Source organism: Platalea leucorodia, assembly GCF_965183815.1.
Source record: "Platalea leucorodia genome assembly, chromosome: 12".
In the NCBI taxonomy this organism is placed as follows: Eukaryota; Metazoa; Chordata; class Aves; order Pelecaniformes; family Threskiornithidae; genus Platalea; species Platalea leucorodia.
The window spans coordinates 12,578,404-12,591,029 of NC_138834.1; the positions used below are offsets into that span (position 1 = coordinate 12,578,404).

Below are 12,626 nucleotides of genomic sequence, written 5' to 3' on the forward strand. Positions count from 1 at the left end.
AATCCCCCGTGTTGGGCAGACACTCCTGTGGGGACAGGCAGGGAGGGCAGCAGGCACCCGCCCTGGCTTCTTGCACCCTGGGCTTGCAGACTGCTCTGCTATGGAGTGGCTGGGCCAAGCCCATCCCCAGCAGCATGGGCGTGTTGGTCTGGGACTGGGTGAGAGCCGGACACCCCCATGCCCTGGGTGCAGCACCAAGCACCAGCACGAGCCTTACTGCGTTTCTGGCCTTTGAAGCCAGCCTCCTCCCGCTCCATGTCTGCCACCTGGGCCTGCAACACAAGGTGAGAGTAACATGCTCTAAAAGGCCCCATGAACTCATTAGGCTTCAGAGTGAACATGCCAAGAACCCACCTCGCAGAGCCGCAGTGCCAGGATGAGGGCCACACTGCAGGGGTGATGGGTAGATTTGCAGGTGCTGCAGGGCACAGAGGTTTGCCTTTCATTAAAGTCAAGATGCCAGCACGCCTGCTGCACCCAGGAGCTGCCAGGCCCCCGGCCCCGGGTGCTGTGTGCCCGGCACCCCACTGCCTGCGCCCAGAGCAGGCAGGGAGGCTCCTCGCTGCCACTGGGCAGGCTGCCAGCATGGGCCGAGCAGGTCCCAGTGCTGGGGTCCCCCAGCCCCAAACCGTGCTCACCTGGCTGAGCTGGGCTGTGGCAGGCAGGACAGCCGGCAGGACAGCCGGCAGGACAGGCAGTGCTGTGTGTGCCTGTCACCTGGCAACGCCGCAGCGGCTGGCCAGTCTCAGCCTGCCCCGGGCTTCCCCTAACCACCTCCACAGTCCCTGCCTGGAGCCTCCTCCACCTCCCCTGCGTCTCCTCTCCTGGGCCACCTACTCTTGGTCACCTCCTGCCCCGGACAACGTCCCCTGGGCCATCTCCTTCCCAGTATCTCCAGAGAAACTCCTTCCCTGGGCACCTACCCCTGGGCCACCTCTCCTGTCCCTCCTTCCCTGGACATTCTCTCCTGGGCAGCCATCTTCTCCCTTGGCCAGCCTCCACTGGGACATCTCCCTGGATCTCATCCCTCCCTGGTGTCTCCTGGACAACCTCCTTCAATGGGTACCTACCCCTGGGCCACCTCTCATCTTCCTGCTTTCCTGGCCCTCCTCACCTGGGCAATCTTCCCTTGGAGATTTCCTGCCTTGGAGAATTCTGCTGGGCCACCTCCTCCCCTGGCCCTCCTCCCCCCCAGACCACCTTCCCTGCACCATCTCCTCCTCTGGGCAACCTCTCCCATGACCCTCCTCCTTCCCTGAACAACCCCTTCCCTGGACCTCCACGTTTTCTGGGCCACCTCCCACAGTCCTCTTCCCTGGGCATCCTCCTCCTTTGGACAACCTTCCCTAGTCCATCTCCCCATCTCCTCTCCTAGGTCTCCTTCTCCTCTGGGCCACCTCCTGTGGTACCTTCCCTGGCCACCTCACCTGCCATCCACCACGTGCCCAGGCCCCCGTGCATGGCCAGAGCTCACCCACCTTGGGGTTCCTCCAGGACCCCCATGTGCAGCCTTGAGGAGCGAGTGACAACCTCAGCACTGCGCCTTTTAAAACTCCCGAATCCAAGTTTTATTACCGTGTAGAAGAGGGATCACTCACAATATATTGTTCAAAAAGAAATACATTCAACAGCATTTACAGTGGAATGACATTAAAATCCTCTGCGGGGGGGAACAGAAAGACCAGGAGATGGTGCTCTGATTAAGTGTTGCGACTAGATGATCTCTGGAAGATACAGCAATTTTTAAAATTAGCCTAAAAAAATGGGGGATTTCTGTTTTGGGGGGTGCTCCTCGCACTCCCCCAAGCTCCGCTAAGCTGTGCAGGTCCGTGATGGTGATTCCTGGACAGATGCAGCGATGCGGGGTACATCAGAGAGGACCTCTCAGGGTCCCAGAGCCCAGCAGGATCCTTGGTGCCAGCACTTACTGAGCAACATCTCACTCCCCGCTCTCCTCCGCTACGGGAACGCTCGGATCCTGGTTTGGGAACAGCCTGTGCAGGAGCTTCCCACCTCTCCAAGCTCTCGGGTTAACACTTGCATTGACAAAGCAAACAAGGAAAATAAGGCATTTTGAAGAGCTCAGTTTCTAGCCCGTTTTACAAAGCCGATTCAAGCCGTGAGTGGAACAAAACTCCCCCGGGCAACTTCGGTTGCTGTCACAAACCAAGCCAGCGGCACGAAAGTTTAGTGCAGAGCATCCTCTGCTCTCCCAGAGAGGTGAAAGCCTGAAGGAGATCCGCACGCCTGGGGCTGGGACACCCGGCAGCTCTCCGCAGGCTGCATCCCACAGCAAATGCAGAAGTTTGGATCATTTAAGAGCTGCACCGGCTTTATGAAGCCATGGGCAAACCTCCGGGAAGGGTCTGAAAGGAGCAAAGACGCCAGACCGGCTGCTGTAACAGCCAGAGAGCTGAGTCTGGAGGACCACACTCCTGAATGCGGGGGATACCAAGAGCCGCTCTTCAAACCCCAAATGCATCGTTTCTAGAAGGGAGTATCTTTGTAAAACCTTTTGAATGCAATTGCATCCGTCTTTGGAGCAAAATGTTGCTTCTCTACTTTGGGAATTACTCAGTCACCATCACCCCTATGCCCTACCTCCCAGAGAAGCCTAGGGAAATCGTACTCATGCTACAAAAACTCAGACAGACACTTCTGTCTTCGTTATTTTTCATCTATTGTGTACCATAGAAATTTAAGCAAAATAATTTTATATATATTTTTATATATATATATAAATTAGAAGCAAATAAATAAGATTAAAGGGTACATTGAAATCAGTGGGTGTTGCCACTCCAATAGCCACTCACTACTGTTATGCCGTACAAGGTCTATATATACTGTACACGTAGGTTTGCTGTAGATAACAGGCATGGAGGTGCTGGAAGAGAAGCCGACCAGGAGGAGACTGATGGTTGAGGAACCTGATTGCATAAGTGTCCCATGTGCAGCCTGGGTATTCCAGTTACCATTGCCTCAAAGTTCATTATTGCTAATTATCTTCCAATGTGGATGTGACAGTCCAGCTAGGGGTGGCCTCTGACCCCCGGGAGGCAGCACTCAGTACGGTATGATGAAGACCCAGAGAAGAAGACATCAAAAATGAAATCCAATGGGGCAAATGCGGGTATCCAGGTCTCCCTGATACTCTGTGGCCCAGCGGATCCCATCTTTGGGGTCCTGCCACCCCCATCCTCACCGGCGGTACCTGCCTGCGTGGACGGTGCCCAAGCACCACTCGCTCCTGGTCCTCGCCGATCATCAGCAGGGCTTGCTCCACTCCTCCCGGCGGGTCCAGGGCTGCAGCAAGGCGATGGCATGCAGGAGGGGTGAGCGGGACACATGGGGCTCCCTCGGCCCCGTGCTTTAGTGGTGACCTGAAACTGCTCCTGGGAGAGACCAGCCACAAGGGAGAAGGAACGGAGCTGGGCACCAGGCTGCGGGTGTCCTCCAGGCTCAGCCTGTGACCCCCGTGCCGGGGGACTGCGGACCAGACCTGTCTGGCTTAATGGGGAAGACACAAGGATGAGACCCAGGACCGAGGCTGCATCCCAGGGAGGCTCCATCCCAGCGGCACCATGGCATCTCTTCCCTCCCCTCCCGCCCGGCCTCGGGCAGAGCCCAGCAGGGAGACGCTGCCTGCAAACCCGGTACAGAGATCCAGGCTCCGGCCAGCGCCTGGGCTGCAGCGAGACGGAGCGGGAGAGAGACGGTATGCGGACCCCAGAGCATCACTGGTCTACAGACCTCTTCGCTCTGTGTCTGCTGGGCATTCCCGACCTTGGCAAGGCCATTTCCCCCTTCGGATGCGGTTGCAGGAAAACCAAACCAAACCTCACTCAAATCACTCTCACAAAGCATCATGTTAAAGACAGCCCTAAAACCTTGACTAAACACAGCAGACTGCGGGGAATCTGCTCAAACACTTCCTTAAAAAAAAAAAAAAAAAAGGCAAAAAAGAAGTCACCAGCTGAAATATCCTAATTGGTGTTACTGGGATGACTGGGCACTGCGGGAACCACCAAGAGCCTCCAGGATCAAGTGCCATGGCCCCTGGAGACAGTTGTCTGAGCAGGACGCAGAGTTGTTTGTGTCCGTCTTTGAAGGAACCTGAACCAGGAGCAGATTTTTTTTAAAAAAAATAATTCCATAAAGTCCACACGCAAATGGGGAAAAAAAAATAACGTCAAAGAAAAGAGCTCACACAAATGCACGGCATCCCCACAATGCGAGCATCTTTGGAAGTCGACGTCTCAGCCAATAAAGCCAAGGCGTTGAAAGATATAGGCAGCAACTCCTGATAGCAATAAATATGCTAGGCTAAAAACGAACCAGATTCATGTGTCCTCGTTCCTAATTAGTCGCTGAAAAAGCCATCATTAAAAAAAAAAGGATGCTATTTATTAGTGTGTAAAAAAATAGGTTTGGAATCCCTGTTTAGATTTTCTTTTCAAATTTCTGCATGTATTGACTCTGTGTATGTATTTGCACTGTTAACTGCCGGCGGGACGCTGCCAGCGTGTCCTCACTGTCCCTCTGTCTGTCCCGGTGAACTGAGGCGCAGGGCCGGCCACCCCGGCACGAGCAGAGCGGCTCAGAAGATGTCGGGGCACATACTCCAGTCCTGCTTGTCCTTGGCCTCCCAGTAGCCGCCCTTATAGACACAGATCAGCTCCCCCGTCACGGCATCCACCTTGCGCTCAAACCACAGCGGGATATAGCCTTCATAGTCCTTGCCTGTCCGGGGAGAAACAGGGGTAAGGGCTGCTTTTCCCAGTGAGTCCCGCGCTTCTCCCAGCCACCCAAATTGACGCAGGATCCTTTCTTCATCCCCCAAACGCAGTGGGGTTTCTTCGCTGCATCCCTCTCCTGCAGCGAGAGGCGGCCGGTCCCTGCCCGCCGGCATCCCAAAGCATCTCACCTTCCTCCAGGGCTTCCACGGCCTCGGCCTCTCGCCTCCGGCGCACGGCTCGCTGCTTCTCCTCCAGCCGCTGCTTCTCCACGTTGGCCTCGTCCCAGCGGCCGCTTTCCATCAGCCGCTGGTCGGGTCGCAGCCGGCTGTCCGTGGGGGCCACTCGCTCCTCGGGCTCGTTCAGGGTGAGGGCCAGGTCAGAGAAGAAATACATGTTCTCGGCGTTCTCCCTGCAGCCAGAGAGCCCCAATTAGGACGGCAGAGGTGGCACCTACCTCGAGCAGAGCTCCCCAGCCCTTCACGTCCTTGCGTCTCACCCCAGCCCCACTGGTGCTGCTCCTGCTACCCCAGACCAGACATGTAGAGGTCCTTTGGGGAGCCCTGCCTCCCACCCTCTAAGTGAGGATGCCAACGACACCTCAATGGGTGTCTCAGAGGGGAACAGAGACCCTTCCTCCATTGGCTCCATCTGGGGAAGGTAAAAGCCAAGCCTATGAACTCCGAGCACTGTATTGGGCAGCCAAGACACAAAACGGCTTCACCCAAGAGCTGCTGGATCCCCAACTGCAGAACCGGTGGCACCAAGCGAAGGATACTTTCCACCGGGGACCATTCCGACAGAGCGGCTCCAAAGCAGGGACCGGCCATTGGTGCTACCAAAGGCTGGAGAGGAGCCCTGCTGTGGGTAAGAGTGTCGAGAAAGGGCTGGGCCTTGGAGGGCTAAAGCGACCAGTGGGACAGGATGGCCAGGGACTCACCAGCAAGGCAAAGTAGCCAACACATCTCCCTGCTATGGCCAGCAGCCCAAAAATCCTAACCAGTACCCCTGGCTGCCCAAAACCTACCTGCAAGGGTTCCTCAAAGCCACCCTCCCCTTGCAGGGATCTGGTCTCCCCTCCTGCTGTGTGCTCACACTCCAGAAAAAGCCACACAGCCACCCCCATGTCCTCAGGGGTGGGCACATGAGCCCCCTCCATCCTGTGGGGCTCAGGGTGACACCGTTAATCCCCTTCCAGCTGCTGCACCCCCGAGCACAGCACCCCGTGCCAATGAGGCGACTCACGGGAGGGGGTATTTCTTCCACAGGACCTTTGGAGACAGCGTCTGGTAGACGGTTTTCTGCTTGCCCTCTGTGCTGGTGCTGCCGTGGCTGCTCTGCACTATCTTGGAGCACTCCATCTTCTCGTCCCATGTGCCAGACACGACGTAGTGGGCTTTACCATCGGCATCACTCACCACCCCTGTCACCTGGCAGAAGGAGATGGCTCTGGTGGTGTTGGGAAGCGCCCAGAGGACAGGGAGAGGCGCAAGGGGGCAGAACACCCTCCAGGTGCCCCAACTGCAGCAGCTGGACCTGGCGCTGCGTGTCCTCAGACATCAGCGGTGCCCAGCACAGGGGAAGCGTGGGCTCATCCTGACCATGCAGGTGGGTCTCCAGCCCATCAAATCCTTTTCCAGGTCTCAGTGCTCCAGCTCTGGCACACGGAGAGCCGAAACACGGGCTCTGCTTGGACACAGCTGGTCGCCCCCCAGCCCTCCCTGGTGACCCGCGTCAGAGGTGCCAGCGCAGCTCCTTGGCCCCGTGGCTGGGGCTCATCCCGGCTGCAGCACTAGGACCCCAGTGAGCCCAGCTTAGAGGGAAGAGCCAGGTCTCACCCCGCGCAAGGCTGCCAGAAGGAGCAGGGAGACACCGGGATACATACCTTTCGGGGGACATCTCTGGAGAAGTAGCTGTAGGGGGTAAATTTCAGCTGGCATTTATCTTTTGACTTATGGTTAACAATCTCTATTTCACCAGACTAGATGAAAGACACAAAACCACAGCGAGTGAGAGACTTTGCAAGGAGACAAATCAGGCGTTAGTTGTAGTTCGTGCAGGTACAAATCAACACCAGCTGCAGCGTCACTTCTGGCTGCAGCCACCGCACCGGCCACCCCCGCCAGCCCCACGGCTCACCAGCAGCAGGGTAAAACCCATCACGCGCATGACCACCCTGCCCCACGGAGCTGCTGGCCTTGGGAAGAACCATTAGGAGCTCCAATAAGCCTCCCCCCATCCCTGCCAGGGAAGCACACCTTCCTATCACGGTAGGAATATGGTGGGGACACCAGGCAGCGCTGGCATACACCCCAGGAAGGCAATGTCCTTCCAGCCCCCTTGCCCTTCTCCGGAGCCAGGCGAGGCCAGGCAGGACCCATCACCTTAGACCCGTAGCCACCGACCTGGTCAATCCAGAGCTTGCCCACGATGATGTTGTGAACGGTGGAGGTGACTTTCCTCCAGACATAGTGATTCCCGCTGGAGTGAAACTCGAGGTGGATGGTGCCTGTGGAGAGAGGAGCAGCCCTGAGCTCAGCAAGGGCAGACGGCCAGGCAGAGCTGCAGGCACACTGCCCTGGAGCATGACGACACCCCAGCACCATGCTTGTCCCTCTATCTGCATCTCTGGATCCATCCCTCCCCTTGCTGCATGCTCCGTGGTCTGCTGCAGTAAGGGAGCTGCAATACCTGCAAGGCCCTCTGCCCTCCTCCTGCCCCCCCCAAAAGCACTAAGTTTAAAAGCAGGTCAGAAAAGTGCTGCCTGGTTGACTCTTAGTGTCATGAAACCAGCCAGTCACCGGCACAGCTCTGGGACCAGCCCCAGGCATGCAGCCCAGCCCAGGGACAGGCAGAAGACAAATAAAACCTTGGAAGGAGGCAGCTTATTGCATCTGGCTGCTGGGGAGAGGGTTAAAACAGGCAGCAAGCTAACCTTTAAATATCATTTAAGGAGAAAGCAATTCATGGGTAAGCAGGATATTTCCAAAGCACATCCGCTATGGTGTTATCAGCGAGCAAAGCAGTCTCCCTTTGCAGCTGGCATAATTTCCATTTCCAGGGCAGGCAAGTTATCGTAGGGTTTTCTGTGATCGGGAGCACAAATCTATGCTCCTACATTGCCTGGGGTGGAATTCACTGAGCCCTATGTGAGCCCAAGGGACCAGCACATTGCTTTAACCTCTGGGGTATTGCATGAGCAGTGCAGGAAAAAAGCAAGCCCTGATCCTCTCGGCACAAGTCACTTACCCAGTGGCATGATGGAGAGGTATTTGCCCCTGAACTTGCTGGCAATCGTGATTTCCTGCCACAACGTCCACCCTCGCTTGGAGAAGACGTGATGGGCAGCTGCTGGCGGGTGGTGGCTCACCTGGGGGAGAGGAGAAACAGCCCGTAAGGTCACAGCCACCAGCACCAGCGAGGCCTGGTGAGTGCTCGGCCATCACAGCGTGACTCCTAGGAGAGGTGATAGCTCCACACCAGCTTTGGCCGTGAGGATGCTCCACTGTGCTGACCTGAACCATCCAATCTTCTCCTGGGCATTGGGGTGACCTCCCGTGAGGTACTCCGGCAGCACAGGGAGGTTCACTGAGCTCCTGCCAGGATTTTCTAAGGCTCATTAGCAAAGCATCAGCTGTAAAAAACTTGAGTAACTATCGCTGTGAGATGCTGCTGTATTGTGAGCCCAGGACACGGCCCCACTCTCCAGGGATCCTGGTTGAGAAACAGGGATGTGGCAAAACCCAGCCCAGATCCCCAGTAAGCCCAGTGTAACAGCACCTCTCCTACCAGCGGCGGCTCCCACTGCTCTGCCTGGGAACTCCCGGGGGACACAGGTCTCCAAGGTGTCCAAGACACATGGACCTGCCCAGCCAAGACTTCAGCTTTGCCCCTGCAGACACACCAGGCTGGAAAAGCAGATAAGACATCCACCATTCCCGGGGATGACTTGTAAAAGGACGGTGCTCACATTCCCCTGCACTGGAAAAGCTGTCCAAAACCAAGGTGGGAGCAGGACATCCCAGCCAGAGGGCTCTGCCCTCACATGGGGTCCCACACAGCCGACCCACGGAGCTCCGGCACAGCACATGCCACCCATCACCAGGAGCCTCCCAACACCGGGCCCCGACAGCCACTCCACCGAGTGCAGAGATTATTTGCACCGATGTAATTACAGGCTGAGCGCCCCAAGCTACTGGATTACAAACGTGAGCAGAGCAAAAACCTCTCCATTAAATCCCACTGTCACTGGCCAGGGAAAATGCTATTTGGATAACTGGATTTCAGGCACAAGATTATCAACGCTTTGCTAAGCACATTGGCAGGCTGAGTAGCACATGCAGCATCCAAGGAAAGTTCAGAGCGGTGGGAACAGCATCCGTCTGTCCATCCCACGCCGCCTGCACCAACCGCAGCACCACGGCAAGAAGCACTGCCAACGCTGCGCCGGTGCAAAGCTGTTGCCAAATGTGCCCTTTGAGATGGCTCCAGGAGGGAGATTTAGAGGCTCTGCTCATGGACCGAAGGCTCCAGAGTGCTGCAACGGAGCAGGTTTGCTCCAAGTTACAACAAACCTAATTTTGGATGAATCTCATGTGCCATGCCAGCAAGGGAGGGACTCAAGGACCAGGCAGGAGGGCAGCACCCAGGGGTTCAGCCCAGTTTGAGGCTCAGTTAACATGGAAGTGTCAGAAATATCAAATTTGGGTACAGATGTAGGAAAACCGGGACCAACCAGAAAAAGTAATTCAGGGCAGGTTATTTATTTGGGAGGGGGGAGGGATGGAGGAGGGAGCGTGGTGAAAAGGAGGGTGAAGGAATGAGAAAAGGGGTGGCAAGGTGTGGGAGTGATGTGGTTGGGGATGTCCAGTGGTACCGGATTGACAGCGCTGGGCTTCATCACTGCAGCCCGAATGAGGGTAATAAACCCAACCTGTTGTTCTGACCGTACCCCGGGAGGATGAGGGGTAAGGGATGGATCGAGCATCCTGGTAAGGAATCATCTGCTTCCTATAACACCGGGCTGAGCAGGGTGACAGCCCAAGGGACACAGGGCACCAGGGAGGCGATGGAGAACAGAGACCCCGAATTTCTCTCTGCTGTGCATAAAGCCAGCTGGGGAATTTGGCTGTGCGACAGGACAGGGGAATCGCTGCCGGGTGAGGGGAGGTGAAGGTGCGATGATGCTGGGGTGACGGTGTGATGCTGTGATGAACCTGAGCTCTGCGATGCTCACAGCATAGTGCCAGGGGATGCCTGGAGGGATGCTGCCGCCTCCAATCCGCCTCCCAGAAGCAGGAAAGGCACTGGGCAGAGCAGGAAGGGGAGGCACGTTCACAGCTGTAGCTCATTACACTCTGGTTGCAGTGTCCTGGCTCGCTGCAGCCCAGGGCACGAGCTCCCAAGGCTGGGACAGACCATATGGGCTTCACTGGGGATGATCAAAGAGACAGCAGGGGCACAAATCCTGGAGATTATCTACTAAGGCACCTTTTCTTTTGTCATGGGCAAGGGGCCACATTTCCAGGAGGCCCCACAGAGCCTGTTCAACACCACTGCCCGGAGCAGCACAGTCGAGAGAGATGGGATGTGAGGGGAGGTGCCATCCTGCCTTGGGCCAGAGCTTTGCAAGAGTCTGCCGAGCTTGGGCACCCATTACCATGGAGGGGTTCCGTCCGCACCTACGTGTCCTGAGAGGACCTGATGACAGAGCATGGCACCTGCTAGAGCAGCTGCTCCAAACCTGGGTACGAAGGGCCGTGGCTTGGAGAAGAGGAGGAGGAGGAACAGAGACAAGCTAAACCACGTCAGGGGAACACAGGGATGCTGGTGCAAGCCTGAGCCCCCTCACTGCATATCCCCCTCACTGCATATCCCCAGTGCACCCTGTCCACATGTCTGATATCTGCTGTGAGCATCATGTATCACAGCATGGCATGCCCGGATTAGCAGCAAGACCCTTTTCCCAGGCAACTCCCCCCCAAAAAGCCCACAGGGCTCGGGGGCACAGTCTGCTGAAAGGCTCTGCAGATCTTGGACCTGCATTAGCCTCTGCAGAGTGACAGCAGTTTGTGATTTTGATTGATGCTTTTGAACACTGAAAGACGCGACAGTCGCTCTGCCCCTGAGACGGCACAGCCACCCCTTGGAGAATACAGAGCTCCCACCAATGTGATGTCCTGCCTTCAAGGGGCAATAATTGGCCCCATCCATCCCCAAGAATTCAGGATGGACCAGCCAAGTGCCCTAAATATTAAACAGTCAATTTTCTCCATAGGTTGCAACTCATTAAGTGCTCCAGGTTTTTAATTAAGACCTGCTGTTTGACCGATGCGTGCCAGATACGCTCCGCTGTAAGAGTATGGGGCTGTCAGAGGTTCTTGGGTTGCCCCCAGGCTCTGAAACCAAAGATTTTCACTCCAACAAGAAAGAAATGAGACCGAGACCCTCTGGTCCAAAGACACCCTGAAACAGGGAGGAACTGCACCAGAGCTCATGGACATCACTGATTATGGCTAGGAGGGAGCTCGGATGAACAGAGCTTCTCCCTTTCTGCTCAAGTGTTCAGATGTGACAGCAACCCCAGCCCCAGGCAGGCAGCCAGGAGACCCGGCAGAATGACGGTGTCCTGGTTTCAGCTAGGATAGCGTTGATTTTTCTTCCTAGTAGCTGGTATAGTGCTGTGGTTTGGATTTAGGATGAGAGCAATGTTGATAACACACTGATGGTTTAGTTGTTGCTGAGCAGTGCTTACACTGGTCAAGGACTTTTCAGCTTCCCATGCTCTGCCAGGTGCACAAGAAGCTGGGAGGGGGCACAGCCAGGACTGCTGACCCAGACTGGCCAAGGGGCTATTCCATATCATATGATGTCATGCCCAGTATATAAACTGGGGAGAGCTGGCCAGGAGGCAGCAATCGCTACTCAGGGATGTGCTGGGCATCAGTCGGCGGGTGGTGAGCAATTGCATAGTGTATCACTTGCTTTGTATATTATTATTGCATTATATTATTATTATTATTATTATTATTATTATTATTACTACTACTACTACTACTACTACTACTACTACTACTACTACTACTATTCTATTTCATTTTACTTCAATTATTAAACTGTTCTTATCTCAACCCACGAGTTTTCCGACTTTCACCCTTCCAATTCTCTCCCCCATCCCACTGGGGTGGGGGGAGTGAGCGAGCGGCTGTGTGGTGCTTAGTTGCTGGCTGCGGTTAAACCACAACAGATGGACACCTCTCTCCTCCCCTTCTTCCCCACGTCCTGCTCTGCAATGCTGGGACGGGCACAGCTTCTGAAAAATGGCTTGGGCTGTGCCTGCTGCTGCTTCTGCCAATGCCAACAGGAATTTGCTGGCTGTCTCGGCCCGGAGGAAGGCTCGGTGTGAGGAGGTGCTGGGTCTCCTTCAGGGAAGGGCTGCTTTGGCTGGACACGAGCGGCTGGACAGAGCCCCTCCACAGACCCCGGCTCACCTGCTCACACAGGGAACGGAAGCCGAACTCCTCCAGCCGGTCGAGCTCATAGGTTTCCCCCAGCAGCGGGTTGAATGGCTTTGCAGTGCGGTGGACAGTCGTTGAGTAGGAAGACACCGAAAATGCAGCAACAAAGCACATCTGCTCCGTGGAGCTCTCGCACTTGACTGCTTTGTCCAGCAGCTCGTGGTACTCCAGGTCCTCCGTCAGCCTCTGCAGCATGGAGAGTGGCTCGTTGAAGTTTACCTGGAGGGGAACAAGTAAAGGTTAGCAGAGCAAGAGAGATGCCAAGCTGGGTACTTCACCCTTTGCCTTTTTCCCCCAGCACAGTGCCTTGGTAACCACTGGCACTCCACACATTTGGCTCTCGGAGCACGGTGCGGTGCACCCCAAGAGTCAGGGA

At 55.9% G+C, this 12,626-nt stretch overlaps 1 protein-coding gene across 10 annotated transcripts in view; it reads right to left on the reverse strand.

Moving 5' to 3' along the window:
* Positions 1-1,563: 1,563 nt before the first annotated feature.
* The window catches only part of OSBP2 (oxysterol binding protein 2), a 135,350-nt gene continuing 124,287 nt past the window's right edge, over positions 1,564-12,626 (reverse strand). For 9 of the 10 annotated variants that reach the window (XM_082324865.1, XM_082324863.1, XM_082324869.1 and 6 more), the window contains 7 exons: positions 12,224-12,469; positions 7,983-8,103; positions 7,139-7,242; positions 6,619-6,714; positions 5,979-6,163; positions 4,925-5,145; positions 1,566-4,740 (listed from right to left, as the gene is read on the reverse strand). In XM_082324865.1, the coding sequence (XP_082180991.1) occupies positions 4,598-4,740; positions 4,925-5,145; positions 5,979-6,163; positions 6,619-6,714; positions 7,139-7,242; positions 7,983-8,103; positions 12,224-12,469 (1,116 nt within the window). In that variant the 3' untranslated portion in view covers positions 1,566-4,597. Of the gene's footprint in view, positions 4,741-4,924; positions 5,146-5,978; positions 6,164-6,618; positions 6,715-7,138; positions 7,243-7,982; positions 8,104-12,223; positions 12,470-12,626 lie in introns of all 10 variants that reach the window. The other variant, XM_082324864.1, reaches the window with a different exon arrangement.